The sequence below is a fragment of the Lissotriton helveticus genome, chromosome 1_1, assembly GCF_964261635.1.
Source record: "Lissotriton helveticus chromosome 1_1, aLisHel1.1, whole genome shotgun sequence".
Lineage (NCBI taxonomy): Eukaryota > Metazoa > Chordata > Amphibia > Caudata > Salamandridae > Lissotriton > Lissotriton helveticus.
In genome coordinates this window covers 641,018,563-641,038,325 of record NC_136057.1, presented here as the reverse complement: position 1 = coordinate 641,038,325, position 19,763 = coordinate 641,018,563, and the positions used below count along the sequence as shown (strand labels likewise).

The following is a 19,763-nucleotide window of genomic DNA, read 5'->3' as shown; positions in this document are numbered from 1 at the left end:
TTCTCACCCGTCTTATTCCCCTTCCGATCGTATCTCACTGTAGCAGTGAGATCCCGATGGAGGTCCGCAAGAAAGTATACTATGTTCTCATCGATACCCATTTTGAGAAGCAGTTCCCATAGCTTGGACCTGTTTACTCGGTCAAAGGCCGAGGATAGGTCCATAAAAGCTATGTACAAACTACCTGGCTTCGCTAGAGTATACTTTCCAATTAGCAATTGAAGGTTAAGGCTCTGGTCAATGGTACTGTGTCCCTTTCTAAACCCGTACTGTATGGGTGAAAGGGAATTTGTATCCTCAAGCCAATCAGATAATTTAGACAGTACCACTCTGCCAAGTACCTTTACTGCAGAGTCTATGAGGGAAATTGGGCGGTAATTGCTTGGCTCTCCTCTGTTACCTTTTTTGAAAATGGGGACAATTACCGACTGCGACCAGGTCTTAGGGATCCCAGTTGATGGGATTCTATTAAAAATATTGGTGAGAACTTTGGACCATGTCTCTATATCACACTTAAAAAGGTCGGCTGGAACGCCATCAGGGCGTCAGAGAACTGTTTTTCTCCATTATATACATATAAACCACCAGGAGGGGGAAAATACAATTATCCAGATATATATTCTCATGTATATGAATATTGAGAATACGTGAGTGGAAATTAGTAACAAACTGGGGCAACAATTTCACCCGGACACCAAAATAAAAGTTCCCCCCATTAGCGAGCAAGCGAGATGAAAAGGTGGCCCACGTGTGCAAATCAGAGGAGTTTTGAACTTGTAAAGACATACTGTCATGGGTGTGCGAGGGGGTGGGGGGGGCAAGGAGGGGTGCTTGCACCTCCTGGAGCGCCCCTTCTTGGCCCCCCCCAGCGCATGCCCATGTGCACAAATGCATCCCGGAAGGGAGGCCTGACGCCGGGGCTCATCCTCAGGCAGGACATCATCCAACCGTCCGTCTTAATTTTAGGCATTGCAGGGAACAGAGCTGTTCCCTGCAAAAGGCCTCAGCTCCCTGATGGGGCCACCTCGCCCTCCCGTGTGCACAAGAGCAGCCCCACCCCGCCCATTATCATTCTGTGTGGGGCTGATTGCCACATACAGAATGACAATAGGTCTGTCTGGGCTGGCACAGCATGTGGAGGCCTCCTCCACCCTTAGTCCAGGGCAGGGAATTCTGTCACATGGAAGTGCAAAAACGCCCATGCTGCTGCTAGGTGAGAATCCAGTTAGCCAAAGGAAGGCAGTGAAAGAAGTTGTAAGGAAAGGATTATAGTTATAGTATAGCAGCCATGGTTGCGGCTTTTTTATTTTATGCAACTAACAACCATAGACAAAGCCAATAGTTCTGTCTTGTTGTAGGTGTAACGTTACTTGTTGTATTATATATCTGGATGCAATGACAGAAGCAACAAAAATATCAGTCGGGCGGCATATTATATTAAGCACAGATTTTTAGCTCATGTGTTTTAAACCACGCATTTTATTACATCAAACACCCTTTTGGCGAGACCCCCCTAGTTTTTTCATCCCACTTAACGCTCTGGAAACAACACCATGTCAGTTGCCCCACGTCAAGGCACTGTGCATCATGCATGACTCATGCGTTCCACTTTTTCAGATTGCCTATGTGCAGGGACATAGTGAACCCTGCTCCACCCCACCCCTTGCTTTAGGAACTACAGCAAGGGTGGAGTTCTTGATAGGTCTCATAATTAATGTGTAAAGGTGAGTGAGTAAATAAGTGAAGGGATGGATGGATAGATGGATAGATGAGTGAAATGATGGATGGGTGGATGAGTGAAAGGGTGGATGACGGGCGAGTGAATGGGTGGATGGATGAGTGAATGATTGATGGATTGATGAGTGAAAGGGTGGATTGATGAATAAGTGAAAGGGTGGATGGATGGAGGAGTGAAAGGGTTGATGTAAGGCTGGATGAGTGAGTGAAAGGGCGAGTAGATGGACAAAAGGATGAATCAATGAGTGAAGGAGTGAAAGGGTGGATGGATGAGTGAAATTATGGATGAATGATAGGTTCAATGGGTGGATGAGTAAATGGATGGGTGGGTGGATGGATGGAAGGATGGCTGGCTAAATGAAAGGGGAATTGAAAGAGGAAGGGGGGATAGGTAAATGGATGCCTGAACGGGTGAATGGCTGGATGGATGAGTTAATGGATGGATGGATGGGTGGAAGAGTGGATGGATGAGTGTATGGACGGATAGGGTGAAAGGGTAGATGGATGGATGATGGATGAGTAAAAGGGTGGATTGAGTGATAGATAAGTGAAATGATGGATGGAAGGAAACGTGATGGATAGGTTTGTAAATGAATGAATATGGACATTGTTGGGCACACAGATGGAAGGACAGAATGAATGGTGAAGGACTGAATGATGGATGAAAGTAATCCCCATTATCTTAAGCAACATTTCCTATACATTGACTTTCCCATTTATATGAGTGATGGTCTCTTTATAATATGTGTGTGTTGTAACCCACTCCAAAACTCTGCCCCACATACTTGGGATGAGTAGCACTATAAAAGAAATTAAATACACATGAGAGAGGGTCTATGTGAAGATGAGGGGCGCCATAGGAGGGTGGTATCAAGGCCAGACTGGCCGGACCGGGCATCAGGTGTTTTCTGTGGGAGCTGGAAAGGTAGGGGCGGTTTTGTTACCACAAAAAGACCTGCACATTTGCTTAAAGCTGCACTTATACTGACAAACCATGAAGTGCACAATTGTCTCAACCTAATATAAACTTATTTTCACTTGTACTTTAGTGGTGGTCTATTTACTTACTTACATCAGAGAAGGTTGCGCAATAGTATATGTCTGTAACCCTCATCTTTTGTCCTGAATTTTGACCCCCTGTCCTGAATTTTTGTCCTGAATTTTGACCCTTTGTCCTGAATTTTTACACTCACTGTCCTGAATTTGCACCCATGCCAGTTGGCTTGTAAATCTGCCCCGTAGCGTTCGGTTTTTGGGATGCCAGTGGGGTAATTTTAGGGTTCAGGGTGGGTATGGGTTTTGGGGTGGCAGTGATAATTTTAGGGTTCAAGGTGGGTATGAGTTTTGGGGTGCCAGGGGTAATTTTAGGGTTCAGGGCGGGTATGGGTTTTGGGGTGCCAGGGGGAAATGTTAGGGTTTAGGGTGGATATGGGTTTTGGGGTGCCAGGAGTAATTTTAGGGTTCAGGGTGGGTATGGGTTTTGGGGTGGCAGTGATAATTTTAGGGTTCAAGGTGGGTACGAGTTTTGGGGTGCCAGGGGTAATTTTAGGGTTCAGGGCGGGTATGGGTTTTGGGGTGCCAGGGGGAAATTTTAGGGTGGATATGGGTTTTGGGGTGCCAGGAGTAATTTTAGGGTTCAGGGCGGGTATGGGTTTTGGGGTGCCAGGGGGCTAATTTTAGGGGTTAGGGCGGGTATGGATTATGGGTTTTGGGGTGCCAGGGGGCTAATTTTAGGGATCAGAGAATGTATGAGTTTTAAGGGGGTAATATTAGGGTTCATATGTGTGCTCTAATTGTTGTCCAGTTTCAAATGCAGAATTCACCACTTTTTTTCTCAGCTTGGCCTGAGCATTACCTGATCCTGATTGTCTGCCATTTAAGCCCCGCCCCTATTGATTAACATTAGCCACGCCCCTTCGTTTGCCAGGTTAGCCCCCTCACCCCTGGAAAAATTTCTGCGGATGCCCATGCATACTGTATGGGTATTTTGCAGGGGGGAGTGCATGCGTTTGTGTTTGCTGCAGTCAATGCTCGTGACAACAATATCATTGAAATCAACAGGAAAAAAAAGGCCCACCTTGCCATAAAACACGCCAACAAACTGCTAAAATAAACGGCCCACGCACTCATTTGCGAGACTAGCCCATGCCTGATTGCCTTTAGGCCAGACCGACACTGGGAACAAGATACATCCATTGGCTGGTGTGGTGTGGATGGCATACACACATATTCAAGCATGAATATCACAATGGCTGTGACCGGCTCTAGAGAAGGCCCTTATCTGAAAGCTTATCGGAGAAGGTGCCCACCCCCCATTGTGTCTTAATGGTCCAATCCAAAGATCTGCTCGTGTCCTAAACAGCAGAGCTTGTCATTCCGTGGAAGGGATGGGAGTGAGGAGATAGCACAGGTATGCTAAACACCATTCTTTGCATTTTTTTCCCAGGTTGGGCTCCTTATCGATTAGGTCCAGCTGCGAATGGTGAGCACTCGAGAATCCACTGGAAGAGGCCAAGTGGTAGACCAAGGGGTTGAGACTTGTGATTTCAGACCGCTGTCTCAGCAAGGGTGGACTTGGCCCAATCTCAGGCCAGCTGCTTTAGATAAATAATTCTACCGCCTCGTATTACAGCATTGTAAAATTGAATGTAGCCCCTTAATCCCCGCTCCCCTCCATCGACTGAAGGTCACAGGGCGGATTCTCGCCTCTTTGTGTGGGGAGGAAGTTACTCAACGAGCAGTGTTAATTACGAACGGGCCGGCCATACATGAAGGTGGATGACGTGTGTGTTTTGCCCCGTGTGGAATGTCTACAATAATCAACGTTGTCCCAGTGCCTCCACCTGGGTTTTAGCCTTCAAAGCTCCTCGTCATCCCAGTCGGACCTCACAGGTTCTAGGCACCAAACTCATTTAAAGGGTTATAATAAAGGGAAACTCACTCAAAAGGCCTATATTTGTTTTCCTAGAACACGCTCGTTATCACACGGCAGAATTGGTGATGGTCATTGTAAAAAGAGGGTGAGAAAATCACTTCCCTGGTCAATTCTGGGGTCATCAATAATGTCTGTAGACTGACGCAGAACTTAACAAGCTGCACCCAGCAATAGTTAGTAAATGTGGAGTGCTATGGGGACTGCACACCTTTTTCTTGCAAGGGGCACGTTCATACCACGCTCTCCCTCGAAAGGCATTATGGGAAATTCTATAGCTTGGTCATGGACGTGAGTGCTGAGGCTGGGGACTTCGTGATCTTCAGATTGCTCTTAAGTTGGGCCTATTAGTTCTGCTGACTCATAGTGAAGGTTGCGGCATCCTCCGACTGGTGATGTGAAAATAGCCCCAAGCTCTCTGAATGCATGCTCAAGGACAGATTAAACTGCACTTTGATAGGTCTCGCCTTTGGGACCTTGTGATGAGACTTCACGTTTACATTTACTGCATCCTAAATACGAAGTAAACGTGAAGTCTTATACTTCCGTTTTTTTTACTTACAAGGTCCCAAAGGCGAGACCTATTGGCTATGCCAATGCTTGTTATAAATGTATTTAGGATGCAGTATCTTATGTGGATAATAGAGGTCCGTTTTCAACTCCCCAGGGACACCTGGTAACAGCCTCTGGTATTGCACCCTTTCCTTGATTTGTGGATTTCTTCAATTACTTATGTTAATTTTTTGACAACATAAATAATCTAACAAACATTCTTATTTGCAAAAAGATAGACACTAAACTGCATTTAATAATCTGTAAACTGGTTTGCAATATGTGTGCAACACGACAACTAGGAAGAAACAACAGGAAATTAGTGCTACCTATTAAAAAAAGTTAACATATTATCTAAACTGCCAGTTATACTGTAATGTCTGCTGCATTATTTTACAAAAGTCCTGTAACCTTCACTTCAGGAGCCAAATGGGTGTGGGGGTCTGCCAAATATCTCCAAGTCGCTAGGCTGATGAAAAATGCTAATTGTTGTCAGTAAATACAACGTTTTTAAAATAGAGCATTTGGACCCACTACTTCTCTAATGTGGTGGAGGGAAGGTTTTCGCTAGCAGCTGGCAGTGTATGTGCTCGAGGTGTACAGCACAAAATCGCATCCTGACTGACTGGCATAATCCCGTCCAGCATATAGGTTTAGTAAAAGATCTTCCCGGCACAGTCAGACAGTGCATTTTAATAAGTGGAAGAAATGCTGCTGCTTTCATGAGGTCTCCATACTAACACGGGCTGGAAAGGTTCTGGCTGAGTCCAGCTTTGCCTGAGATACTGTGTAAGTCCAGAGACAAACTTCAGTGGCAGAGACAAGTGACACTCGGCAGTCCGTATTCTGCTTGCGGACCCCTGCCTGCCACAGCACTGTGCAACCATGTAACACGGGGTGACATCAGCGCAAGATTCGTTGAAGAACCACACAGAGCTTAAGAGAGACAGATCCCCCGCTTAAGGGTGTGTGGCGCAAGTCTCGTGGCAGAACCTGCACGTCTTTGTTAAAATATGCACAATTGAAATGACTTGATTTGTCCAAACATATTCCATCAGTACCATAACTAATAAAATATATATAAAGCAACGAAAGGGTGCAGTACCACAGGCTGTAAATAGGTGTCCCTGTGGAGTTTAGAAGGGACCTTTATTAGCAATTTAAGGCACTGCACCCTTAATGCAATTATAAAATAAATTTTTAAAAAGATTAGAGCAGAGCCTACCTTTCCATTTGTTTTTATTGGAAGTATGTTCAATTGCAATCTTTCTTTTTATAATTGCATTTAGGATGCAGTATCTTATGTGGATAATAGAGGTCCGTTTTCAACTCAACAGGGGCACCTAGTAACAGACTGTGGTATTGCACCCTTTCCTTGCTTATGTTAATGCCGGAATATTTTTTGACAAAATAATCTAACAAACATTCTTATTTGCAGAAAAATAGTCACGAAACTGCCTTTAATAATCCTTTAACTGAGTGGGTGGCGCCAGTCTTGTGGTCGAGCCTGCATGCCTTTATGACTTTCCCATGCCTTTGTTAAAATATGCACAATTGAAATGACCCAGAGCACATCTTTGAAATGACCCAGAGCACATCTTTGAAAACAATTTTGCCCACAGCTGCACATGTTTCCAAAAATCTTTAAAAACACTATAGAATGCTTTGAAACAAAACTGCGAACAAGCAGATAAAGAAAGCTTGCAAGGAATTAGCATGACTCGCCAAGTAGAACATTAGCACTAATTTGAAACAAGTAGTTCCCAAAGGAACAAGTGTAATGAAACTGTAGTTGGCAGTGCTCCTGAAGTAAAAAAACAAAACAAAAAAAAACCAAAAAAAAAACCAGAAGTGAAGTATCGGGAGCCCCACCAATAAGGGAGCCGGAAATACAAGCAATGGAAGGGTGAGCCAATTGAAGCAGAAGGCGGGATTACACTCCGTAAAGACAGATGACAGCAGGTCTTGTGCATGCACGCTGATGCTCAACCTAAAAAGGCTTGGGAAATAAGATTCGGACAGCAAGTAAGTTACTATAATTCCTCATGCTTTGAGTGCGACACAGAACATCAGCACTGTCAATGTATTACATCCACACTCCCTCACGCATAAATTGTTCCATACAACTTGTCAGTGTGGAAAGTTCACTTCTGAAAGCCAACTCAGAAAGAAGAGGTAGAAAATCCTGTAAATCGAGCTCTTTCGCTACAGTGACATCCCATTTCCTTTGTATACAAGCTCTTGTACATCTGGGTATTTTAATGCATGTGGAAAATTGGGTGCAGTGAACATTATTCTTCCAAGTAGATTTAAAAAGCTTTTCTACGCTTTGGATTTTAATTTGTTTCTAGGCCAGAAGAAAGCATCTCTTGATAGGACTGTTGTACTTTTACATGAGTAATTAAATGCTCAGTTTTAAGGTCTGCCACAGCTCATATCATAAAAGCGCCTGGGTACCCTTTTGGGTAATTAGCCACGCTTTATAAATCCTGATTGATTGATATCATCAACCCAAAAAAGTATACATAGAAGTGCTTTAAATCAGCCCCCTACAGTCGCTTTGTTAAAAAAAAAATATATATATATATCTTATTTTAATGTAGGAAGCATAAAAAAAACACAAAAAAAAAAACATTTGGCATTCATTCTTGCGTAACAGGCACCCAGCACGTGAATATGCAACAAAGATATACAAGAGCAATTGTGTACTGCACAGTACAGTTCACAAGACATTAAATTATACATTGCCACCACATTAAGACATATCAATTGCATTTGTAAATAACCATCCCGTTTAACTCCTAGTGCATTTGGGTCTTATCACCTCCTTGTAGCGCGGCTGGGGCTGAGCTACCCCCCACCATGTCCAGTCCATAGTATGCCCTTCCCCATCCCCAGATCTAAAGAAATTTACGGGGCAACCCCTACTACGATATATCACCTTCTCAGCCGCCATGTAGAGGTCCACTACGATCGCCACTCCTGCAGGGAGAGATTTTCCGGGACACCCAAGTGCCTCACGAGATCTCTTTTTGCCATCACTAGGCCAAATGCACTACACAGACGTTTGGCATGGGACAGGTCCACATTATCAGGAATCCCCAGCATAATGTATTTAGGGTCAAAGGGGAGTTGTCCTCCAGTATATGTAAAAGCTCTCGGATGATCCCTTTCCAGTAATGCTGTATGAGAGAGCAATCCCATATCATGTACATAAAGGAGCCTATTTTCTCTGTGCATCTCAGACACCTGGGAGTGGGAGCCTTGCCCATGGTATGTAGTTTTTGGTGTTCAAAATAGACCTTGTGTAGGACCTTAAACTGGATAAGGTGTAGACTAGTTTTGATACCCACTTCCTATGGATGCAGTCTCCCAATCAATGTCCTCCATGACGCCCAAATCCCAGTCCATCTCTCCCTCAAGTGCACCAATGAGTCAGGTATGTTGTTACTTATGGACCTGTATGTCTGAAAAACGGCACCTCTGCCAAGTTCCTCCATCAAGATGGTCCCACTAGGGGTGCATATTACGGGATGTCAGCTTCATCTAAACATTCTGTCTGCCAAGCATGGAGTAGTTGTGCATATTTTAAAAATCGAGTATGTTGCAGTTGGTAGTTCCGTCTCATCCAAGGAAATGAAATAAGCATTCCATTTTCAAGTATGTCTCCTATTTTGGAGATCCCTATTTTGTCCCAAGCCTCAAAGACGTGCAGTCCGGAAACCTCCCCCACCACCTACCCCTCTACAGAGGTGATTCCCAGAGTAATCTTGTGTGCCCATCTCAACTTTTTCGTTGTCTTGTGCCATGCCTGCGAGGAACTTGTGTTGCCGGCGCAAGAGTATGTGCACCATTGACCCCATATAAATAGTGTTTATGTGTGCGTTTCTCCAACCCTGCAAATTCCAATACCAGTCATTGATGGCAATTAAGTGAGCCACCCAATAATAGCATTCAATATTTGGGAGCGCTAAGGCACTATTTGATTTGATACCTTTGCAGTAAAGTAAGTAACCTCCCACCCACCCCTCCCTCCATGGACCCTAGTGAACATTGACTGCACTACTGGATACTAGGTGTTTTTGCAGCGCATACACCAATTTTGGCAGGGTGATAATTTTAAACAAGGCTGCTTGCCCCATAAGTGTAAGGGGGAGACACCTCCGCCAGCACACATTTGTCAGAAATCTTGTGACGACTCCTCCAAAATTCCAAAACTGCATTGGGTGCAGAGTTCCCTGTGAGTGGTCATACAAATCCCTAATTATAGAAAACCATCTGTGGAGAGTCAGAGACCCTGCGGTAGGGGCAGGGGTGGTATGTAAGCCTGTGGGACGTATAACTTTGATTTGCTCCAGTTGATACTATAGCTCGAGTGTGCCACATATGTTTCCAATAACTCAAACAGTTGGGATGGCAACATCGGGCTCTGTCACATAAAGGAACAGGTCATCTGTATTAAGAAACAATGTTTTCTCACTGGCATCACAAAGCGAAATACAGAACCTTTGTATCTGGGGTGCTGCCTAATCATGCAATCAAGAGATTTCAGTGTGAGGGCAAATAATAAAGGAGAGTCAGGGAATCCCCGTCTCATCCCTCTCTCTATAGGGAATACCTTTGCTGTTTTCCCATTGACCCAGACAAAGGCCATCAGGGTTTTGTACAGTAGTCCAACTCAGTTTCGAAACTGTGGACCAAACCAGACTTCATGAGCATCTGCACCAGGAAGGGCCAATGAACAGCATCAAATGCTTTTTCAGCATCTAATGACAAGAGTACATGAGGAAACGGTCAGGCCTGTACGGTTATCATCCAGACGTGCGTGTGTGTGTGTCACAAATTGTGGCAAGTCGACATACCGGGCATGAATGCCTTTGGTCTTGATGTATTAATAGGGTAATGACCTGGAAGAGGCAAGCCGATAAGATGGTAGCCAGTATTTTGGTCTCTACGTTTAAGAGGGAGATAGGGTGCTATTATTTGCATCTATCCCTTTGGTTCCCCTCCCTGGGAATGGAAACTATTGCTGCTCTCCGGAGGTTAGAGGTAGCCTTTTTTCTTCCCCTCTCTAAACAGGTTGAGAAGATGGGGCCCTAGTAAGTTTGCATTTCTTTCATAAAACTCTGCTGGTATGCCATTGGGGCCTGGTGTTTTCCCCGCCCTCAGCTTAGCCACTGCATCCTGCACTTCACCAAAAGTAAAATCTGCCTCAAAGGTCTCTCAGTCCTCCGCATTCAGGGCCAGCGCAGTAACCTGGGCCAAGTAGGAGGCAATAGCCTGGGAGTCATGAAGCTGTCTTGCAGCGTAAAACTGTTCAAAATATCTTATGAATTCAGCCCCTATCAAGGTGTTGGTGTGGAGGCGGTCCCCTGACTGGCTCATTAATGTCTGCACCCATTGGGCGTCCCAGCCCCGCTAGTAATTTGCCTGCCTTACCGCCAGTTTTGTACAATCGGTGTAGGATGCCATCATTTGTTGTTTTGCCTTCTCTTGCGCCATGTCCCTGTATTTTGTATGATATGCCACAATCTGCCTTACAGCCAGGGGATTGGTGAGTGCACTCAGTGACCTCTCAAGCTGTAAAATCTTACCTTCCAGTGTCTCTAGTTCAGCTCACTCTCTCCTTTTTTGGGGAACCAAGTTCTGGGCTCTGTTCCTAAGCACAGTTTAGAAGGCTTCACATAGTACGGCCTTGAAACCCACTGAGTGTTTGTTTTCTTTGAAGTAGTATTCTGTGTCTACTCTAAATCCCTTTGCTACCTCTTTGTCCTTCAACTCCCATGCATTAACTTTCCTTCCTGTTTTGGGTCCATCCGCAGGTGCCCCCAGGAGGACATGTAGCGGAGAGTGATCAGAGTGCACCTCACCAGATATTCGGCCTGGGACAAGTCGACAATCTCCCCTTGGGCACAAAGACATAGGACAGTCTGGAGTAGAACTTATGAGCGCCTGAAAAGTATGAATATGCACTTGCAGTGTGATGTTGCAGACGCCTAGGATCTGACCGCTTCGTAAAATATTTAGATCAATTCTCATGAGCATTAGACTGGCTAGAGAAAACAAACAGTCTACCTGAGCCCATGCAATCAACAATGACAACAAAAATTCATAGAAGGCTTTAGGTCAGTCTCCTTCAGCAATTGCCCTGAACAACCATGACACCACCTCTCCTCATCTATGGAATGGAGGAAGCTTTGGGAGGGTGTTACGGAATTAAATGAGCAATGACCACAAACTGTATAAAAACTTGTCCTCTCTTTCATTCAACCCCAGGGATTCTCAGTATATGGGCCACTTTGAGGGAAATGAGAAAGATGGCAAAGAGAACGTGGCCAACTGGCCTATTTATTTTGATAATGGTTCTAACAAAAATGAATAAATGGTATTGCAAATTATACAAAGATGCAAAAAACGTGGGTGACAAAAGGGGTAATGCATGGATATGTGAATATGCAAAACCAGATACATCACAACTGTACCTGTTTGAAGGTGCTTCACTTTTGGTGCATCTCTGTGTTTGACCTTTGGCAAAGCTGGAGATGCAAGCTGAGCAGAGAAGACATCTGACTCCATTAGTTTCCTGGTATTCTGTTCCCTTAATGGATTCAATTTCTCTGTAAAAGAAAATATTCATAAAGAAAGACTATATGCAAAGCAGACCATAAAGAAAGACTGAAATGCCCGTGTCTTTCAAATGTTTTAACAGTTTCTATATTGGTTAAATGTGAAAAAGAGATCTACTCCGTACTTTCCATTACCATGTTTCTTCCAGTGGCTGGGTCGTCCAAGAGATGGAGTCTGTCAGGTTAAGTGTCACCCCATTATACAGTTTCACCTAAGAAAGCATGGAGCCATTTCTTAGCCTAGTGCAACATTTCCATTCCATTCTCCAACCATGATTCACCTGAGGTATAAACTTTGAAAGCCCGTGGAAGATAAAAAAAAAAGCAACCGCAGAGTCGATGCTGAAAGACTACTACTAGTAATGGACTAGGTGCACCTGGATTAGAACAGATAGGTGATAATGTGAAAAGGTTATTCGTATTGTTATGTTATGTGAATTTGTAAAGCGTAGCTAATAATCAGTGAGGGTATCCAGGAGCCGAAAAAAGCAGGCTTGAAATGGGGGTCAGGGGTGTTGAGGGTCATGCTTGTTTCATATGGAACAGCCATGTCTTGAGGTTTCTTCGGAAGTCCATGTGGGAGGGGCAGGTTCTGAAGTGTTTTGGGAGGTCGTTCCAGGTATTAGCTGCGAGGTAATGGAAGGAGCGTCTTCGATGTCTGGTTTTCTTGATGCAAGGTTAGTATGCTCTTGCTTGGGACGCAGATCGAAGGTGTATGGTGGTTTGTTAGAAGTTGAGGCAGTAGTTAAGGTAGGCTGGACCTGAATTGTGGACAGGTTTGTAGGTATGGGCAAGTAGCTTGAACTTACATCTTTCCGTGATTGGGAGCCAGTGGAGATTGGTGAGATGTGGAGAGATGTGACTATTTCATGGGATGTTCCAAATGAGTCTAGCTGCAGCGTTCTGGGTGGTTTGGAGTCGGCGTAGGACATGGGCTTGGATTCAGAGGTGGAGGGCATTTCCGTAATCAAATCAACTTGTGATACGAGCCTGGTAACCGTTCGTCTCATGTTCAGTGGGATCCACTAGAAAATCGTGGTGGCATTCGCAGTACGTAGATACAGGATAAGGAGACAGCGTTGATCTGTCTCCTTATGGAAAGGGTGGTGTCCAGGATGAGCCAGAGGTTCTTTGCATGGTCCGCAGGGGTGAGTGAGGAGGCCAAGTTTGAAGATCCACCAAGTGGTGTCCCCAGGGGAGTGATTGCTGCTGCAGAGTAGGATTTCGTTTGGTCTGTGTTGTACTGGAGGCAGTTGTTTTTCATCCAAGCAGTGACGTTGCTCATGCAGTTGGCAAAGTTTACTTTGGCGGTGCTGGCTGGATCGGTAAGGGAGAGGCTGAGCTGTGTGTCGTCAGAGTAGGAATCTTTGTTGACACCACAGGCTCGGACGATGTCTGCGAGGGGGTCATGTAGATGTTGAAGAATGTTGGGCTGAGTGACGATTCTTGAGGGACTCAGCAGATGAGTTTCTTTGGTTCTGAGGTGTGTGTGTTGGGGGGCGGAGGTTCTAACTCATTGAGTTCTGTCTGTGAGGGAGGAGGATATCCACTTGAGGGTCGGTACGCAGACACCCAAGTGCTGAAGCTTTGTGATGAGTGACTTGTGGGAGACCGTATCGAAAGCTGCGGAGAGATTGAGGAGGATGAATACGGCCGCTTCTCCTCGGTTAAGGATGCTGCTGATGTCATCGGTGGCTGCAACGAGGCCTGTCTGTGCTGCGGTAAGTGTAAAAGCTTGACTGAGAACGGTCTAGAAGTTGATGGAGTTCTAGGTGGTACACAAGTTGGGTATTGATGGCTTTATCCATGACTTTAGATGGAAACGGCAAGAGGCACGGGTCTGTAGCTGGTGATGGTGTTGGTTTCTTCAGTAGGTGTATGAAGGTGGCTCTGTATATACTATCAATGTATATACTATACCAAAGTGAGGTATAGTGTGCACAGAGTCCAGTGGAACCCCAAAGGTAGGCATAGGTAAAAGTAGATAGCACCTTACTCTCTATTTGTGGTAGTGTGCCTACCAGCAAGGCCTTATCAGAGGACAGTGTTAAGCATTTGTTGTACACACTCAGTCAGCAAATGATTTCACACACTCAAAGACTGAACTTCAGACCAATTGTTTTTGTATAAAAAGAATCTTTTAGTTATTTTATTTTTTAGAACCAAGCAAGCCGTGCACAGGTAAGCAATACATACTTTACAGTAGTAATGCAGTGTAAACCGTTTGAATTGGCAATGGGCTACTGACCTCAAGGTTACTATACCCTTGGTGTGCTCAACCCACGTGGGGGAATGAGCACAATCCCTAATCCTGATTGGGGAGTGCCTGCCATCTGCAAAATGGTGGGCACTGAAGAGTGGGTTTCACCTTGCCTACCCCACCTGAGGGGTGGGGTTGGCAGAGGTGGGCACACCTTCTGGGCTGAAAGCAGGAGAGTCTGGGGGTCACATTACAAAGGCTGCAAGGCCTTTGAAGCTCCCCTGCCACAGATGGCTCTTCCTGGCCTAGGGGGGGGTGTGAACACCTCCGCCCAGGAAAGGCTTTGATTCTGGGCCCAGGGAGTGAAGGCTCCCACCCCAGGGGTCCAGAAACAGGTCTCGTAATAGCAGGCTGGTGTGTACCAGTCAGGGAACCCACCAAAGGTTGGCCGTTTTTCAGGAGGCATCGCTAAGATGCGCTCTGAGTGCATTTCTCATTAAATCCCACACTGGAATCAGTGTGGGTTTAATGTGCTGAGAAATTTGATACCAAACTTCCCAGTTTTCATTAAAGCCATTATGGTGCATTGGAGTTTGTAATGACAAACTCCCAGCACCATATACAGGGCTCGACAAATCCGAAAAATGGTACTAGTCCTGCAGGTCTAGTACCATGGAAAATCCCCTCGACCTGACTGCAACCCACTTGACCTCCGTCTCTGAAAACGGAGCAAAAGTGACAAGATAACAAGATTTAAAGGCATCTTTATTGCTCATTCCCTTTATGAGCAATAAAAATGCCTTTAAATCATGTTATCTTGTCACTTTTGCTCTGTTTTCAAAGACAGAGGACAAAAGTTAGTTTGACTTCCTACTCGCCAGAAAGGGCGAGTAGGACCTAAAAATAGCTCGTCCTCATCCATTCTCCCTCGCAAATGCGAGCGGGCGAGTGGATTTGTCGAGCCCTGATATACTCTTAATGGCATTACTGCACTTACAATGTCTAAGAATTAGCTTAGACACTGTAGAGGTACAGGGCTCATGCACCTGTACCCTCACCACTGGTATAGTGCACCCAGCTAGAGGGGTGGCCGACCTATGCCAGGGCAGAGGGACTCTTCCCTTTGTTCTGCACCAAAACACGCAGCACGCAATGAAGAGTGTGTGTGTGTATAAAGGTACAGGTCCTCTAAGGGTGGCACAATAAATGCTGCAGCCCTTAGCGGTCTTCCCCGGCCACAGTGCCCTGGGTACCTGTGGTACCATTTACCAGGGGCTGGCCTGTGGCAATAGAGAGCCAATTGGGTGTACAAGGTGCAGTTTTGGGGAAAGAACATAGGCCCTGGGAACCTGATTGGCAGGAACCCAGGGCACATTAAGTCAAAGTGCATCAGCAGTCTGGCAAAAAGTGTGGGGGGGTTACTGCAACAGAAGCCAAGCTTCTCACAGTGGGGCGTGGACTTCTACATTTTTACAGCAAGACGGGAAGGTGGCGATGTTTATGGAGGGGTTGATGATAGCGGTAAGCACGGGGGAGATGATGGTTATTCCAAAACTGTATATAAAGTGGGGACATGGATCTGAGGGAGCTACTGAGTGGATGGTGTTCCTCAGGGCAGTGGTTCTTCATTCGAAAGGGCTTCTGGTTGCTTATCTACTGTTTGGTGAACTTTTTGTGGAATAAATTGCGGCCGGCCTCGGGTCGCGAGACAACCCCGCCGCGCAGTTAGGCGGCTCCTCGACGCTGGTGGAAGTTGAAAAACGGCATCAAGGAGGAAACAGCGAGGATCGTGCTGCTGGGCCAATATTGGCAAGAAACCCTTGTTTTTCAACTCAGCAAATCTATTAAAGCAATTAAAGCGGAGGAATAGTTGCAAGCTACTACAGACTGACAACTACAAAGACCAGAGTGCAACTTGGCAACGCCCATCATGGCGATTTGTATATATTACGCGCTGCAAATACGGCGCCAAACCAAGCAATCTCTCCGCCGGGAAACCCCAGTGAACAAGAGCTGTGAAGCTTGAAACATGTTTGGGACTGAGATACTGCTGCGAGAAGCTGTTGGTATTCCTGCTACCTCGGAGAATAAAAGGTCTGAAAACGCTGTTGTGGGTGTCTCATGCTTCAGGGCAACTTTTTGTGGAATATACTAAATATATATATATATATATATATATATATATATCTATATATATATATATATCCATATAGAAAGGCCAAAAATCCACCTTTAAAGAGTCCATCTCTTCTAACAGTAAGTGATGAACCCTCTTTCCAAGAGATCTGGTCACTTCAACAAGAAGGTGCGGATGTCAGCCTAATGGAAACCACACAGATTGAGGGCAATACTGGGACAGGCACCACACCATTCAAAGCCAAATCAACTTTCTTACCGATCATGACTCATGATAACCTTGATGTTTACCATGACTTCATTACAGAGGACCTAAAAAACTGTACATAGCCACAAACAAAAAGCACTCTGCCATTAACCGACAAAACCAGAGCTACAACAATTTGATAAAGAAACTAAACACCAACAAGAACGTTGTAGTGAAAAAGGCAGATAAAGGCGGGAATATTGTCCTGTGGGATCGTGACCTCTATATAAGGGTAGCTGAAAAACAACTGGGGGACCAATCCTGTTACAAAAAAAGCAATATAGGGGCAATCAGGACAGCCTGGAACGAACAAAATTCGAAATTAATGGCTTGGAGAAGCGCTGGTTTAATTTCTAAAGATGAATTTCAATTTTTGAAAAAAGATCATCCGGTCATCCCTACTTTTTACCTTTACCAAAGGTCCATAAGGATGTTGCTGTTCCACCCAGAAGGCCGATAATATCAGCCATTGACAGGTCGACTGAGAACATTTCGAGATACATTGATTATTTCCTGCAAGAATGGGTTCCGAAATTGCAATCGTATGTGAGAGATACCACTGATTTTATATGCAAATTGAAGGAGATTGTTTGGAATGAGGACTATTTGCTAATGACTTTGGATGTTAAGTCGTTGTATACTTCGATTAGACACAGTGATGGTATAAAGAGAGTGGAATACTATTTGGATAAGCGTCCTATGAATTATATGCATCACAACAAAATGATTGTTGGAATGTTGAAGCTATGCCTCAAGCAGAATTTCTTTATTTTTTACGGCCAGGTGTACCAGCAGCTCAGAGGCGTGGCCATGGGGGCCTGCTTCTCCCCCAGTTTTGCGTGCTTGCACATGGGACTGTGGGAGGAGCGGGTCCTCATGGACAACCATAAGGCCATAATGACCAACAATGTGATTGTATATTTAAGGTATATAGATGACCTGTTTATGATTTGGAAGGGATCCAAGGAAGAGGCCACTGGTTTTGTAGAAAAACTGAATGATAACATCTACAATTTAGAGTTTACATCAGAGATCCATAAAGAAAGGGTAAACTTTTTGGATGTCGTAGTATACATTGAGGATAACAAGTTGGAGACTAAATTACACAGGAAGGCAACTTCGGGGAATACAGTGTTGCATGCTACTAGCCAGCACCCTCGACATCTCATTCGCAGCATCCCTTATGGGGAGATGCTGCGACTGAGACGGATCTGTAGTACTGATAAAGAGTGTGAGAGAGCTCAGAGGGATAGCAGAATCCGTTTTTTGGAGAGAGGGTATAGTTTAGATATAGTAGACATGGCAATTGAACGCACCCGAAGCATCCCTAGAGAACAAGTTTTAAAACCTAAAACCAAGAGTGCAGAAACTAAGTCAGAGTCTATACAATCTAGGGCCATAGTGACCTATAGTACTCAACATGCGGAGATTAGAAAAATCTTCAGCAGAAACTGGAACCTAGTAAAAGGGGATCCAGTGATAGGGAAATTAGTGTCCAACAAACCTGAACTTACTTTTCGTAAGTCACTGACAATGACCAATGCACTGGTAAGCAATAATTTGGACAAACCAATTTCAGGTACTTGGATGGACCTGAATAAGGGTTTTAAAAAATGTCCATTTTGTAAAGCGGGTCGCCACGGAGTAAATAGGACTCATTACTCTATCCCTTTTCATGATAGACCAATTGCTATCAGTAAAAGACTCACATGTAAAACAGAATACGTGGTCTACGTGCTGCAGTGTCCGTGGGGGCTGTGCTATGTGGGCAGCACACGGCTGCCCGCCCACAAACGGATACTGCAGCACCTGAGAGCCATATCAGGAAAGGATCATACATATCCAGTAGCGCGGCACTTTGAGTCAACACACAACAGTGACCCTGAGGGTCTTCAATACTATCTGGTTGACACGATCCTACCCCTGAAGAGGGGAGGTAATAGAGATGCTAAGCTACAATTGCTGGAAACGAGGTATATCCTGGAGTTTAACAGTATGAATCCGGGAGGCCTCAACGCCAGTGAAGATATGTATACTTGTTTGTGAAGGATTTTTTTAAAGATCAAAAGTATGTTCTTTTGTTAATACTGTTACATATATCCATCTATCAGGAGACAACTTGAAAACCTGGGACCAGGTGTTGGAATAACTGATAAGTTGAGGGGGTTGTTCCATTTAGAAAACAGATTCAAATTGCACTTGCACTTTATTCACATATATTAGTTTACTCCAGTACTCTTATGAGGGCAATTGGTATGTAGTTAATGTAGAATTTCTCCCCACTTGTAATTGAATAGATATTCTTTGCTACCCACTTGGATTAGATGAACAGAATTATGAAGATCTGCACTTTATGGTTAGGACATTAAGATTGCGAGGTAGGGTGATATGATGCTATATCTATCCACTCCTCTTAATGTTCCTATTTTTGTATCATTCAGAAAATCAATGTAAATATATAGTTATATGAAATTTTATGGATTTATCCTTGTAAATATAACATGTAAAATTGTTTTTTTAGATTGCAGAAATGTTTTTTAACATTCTCTATTTATGTATATTTATTTTTTCTTAAATATTTGGAAGAAATATGTTTACATTACTTTGGGCACTATGCCCTGAATATACTGCTTGTTGCTATTACATTTAGGCTTTTCTCTGTTCACTGTTTTTAATTACAAACAGCTGTTACAAGGTAGTGGATTTGACTACAAATGCCTTCGTTTATGTTGTTGACACATCATGTGATTAAGCCTCTTCGGGAGGCGAAACGCGTCATGACAGATTGCTGGCACGATTTTGCACCAATAAAGCACTAAGGATCAGCACTAAAACAGCGGTTTCACTCTACGTTATTTGGTCTCCATTGAAATAGGGGGCATGGCGAATGGCGTTTTTCTGTATTTCTTGACAAGCACCGCTGACCTGCAATCAATTCTGCTGCCTGACAGGAAATCCGTCCTACTTAAGGAATTAACGAAGAACTTTACAAACTTGTGTATAAATACTGACTCTACTACAGAGAACAAGATACCTGCCGCTTCAAGGACCACATCGACCATCATGCCTCAGGGCATCTTTTGTGAGCCACGCCCATTGTGGGCGTTTTTGCAATGAATAAAAGCATTGAGAAAAGAAACGGCAAGTTTTCAGTTTGTACCCTGTGCAGCCCATGACTACGGGGCGTAGTTAGCCTCGAAACGCGTCGGGCATGGAGTAAATCATTTGGAGACTTGACAGGTAAGCAGGTGCGAGGCTCGAGCACCGGATGGTGAGGTCAGCGTTGTGAGCCCTCTGCAAGCTCAAGGGCGTTTGATATAGATATATATATAT

The 19,763-nt window shown here is 44.5% G+C and overlaps 1 protein-coding gene across 3 annotated transcripts in view; it reads right to left on the bottom strand.

Annotated features, from left to right (window-relative positions):
* The window catches only part of MCM10 (minichromosome maintenance 10 replication initiation factor), a 306,573-nt gene that overhangs the window by 237,967 nt on the left and 48,843 nt on the right, over positions 1-19,763 (bottom strand). For all 3 annotated transcript variants that reach the window (XR_013606921.1, XM_078674170.1, XM_078674171.1), the window contains exon 5: positions 11,704-11,838. Coding sequence is in view for 2 of the 3 variants with exons in the window: in XM_078674170.1 (XP_078530296.1) it covers positions 11,704-11,838 (135 nt within the window). In the remaining variant the exon portion in view is untranslated. The remainder of the gene's footprint in view (positions 1-11,703; positions 11,839-19,763) is intronic.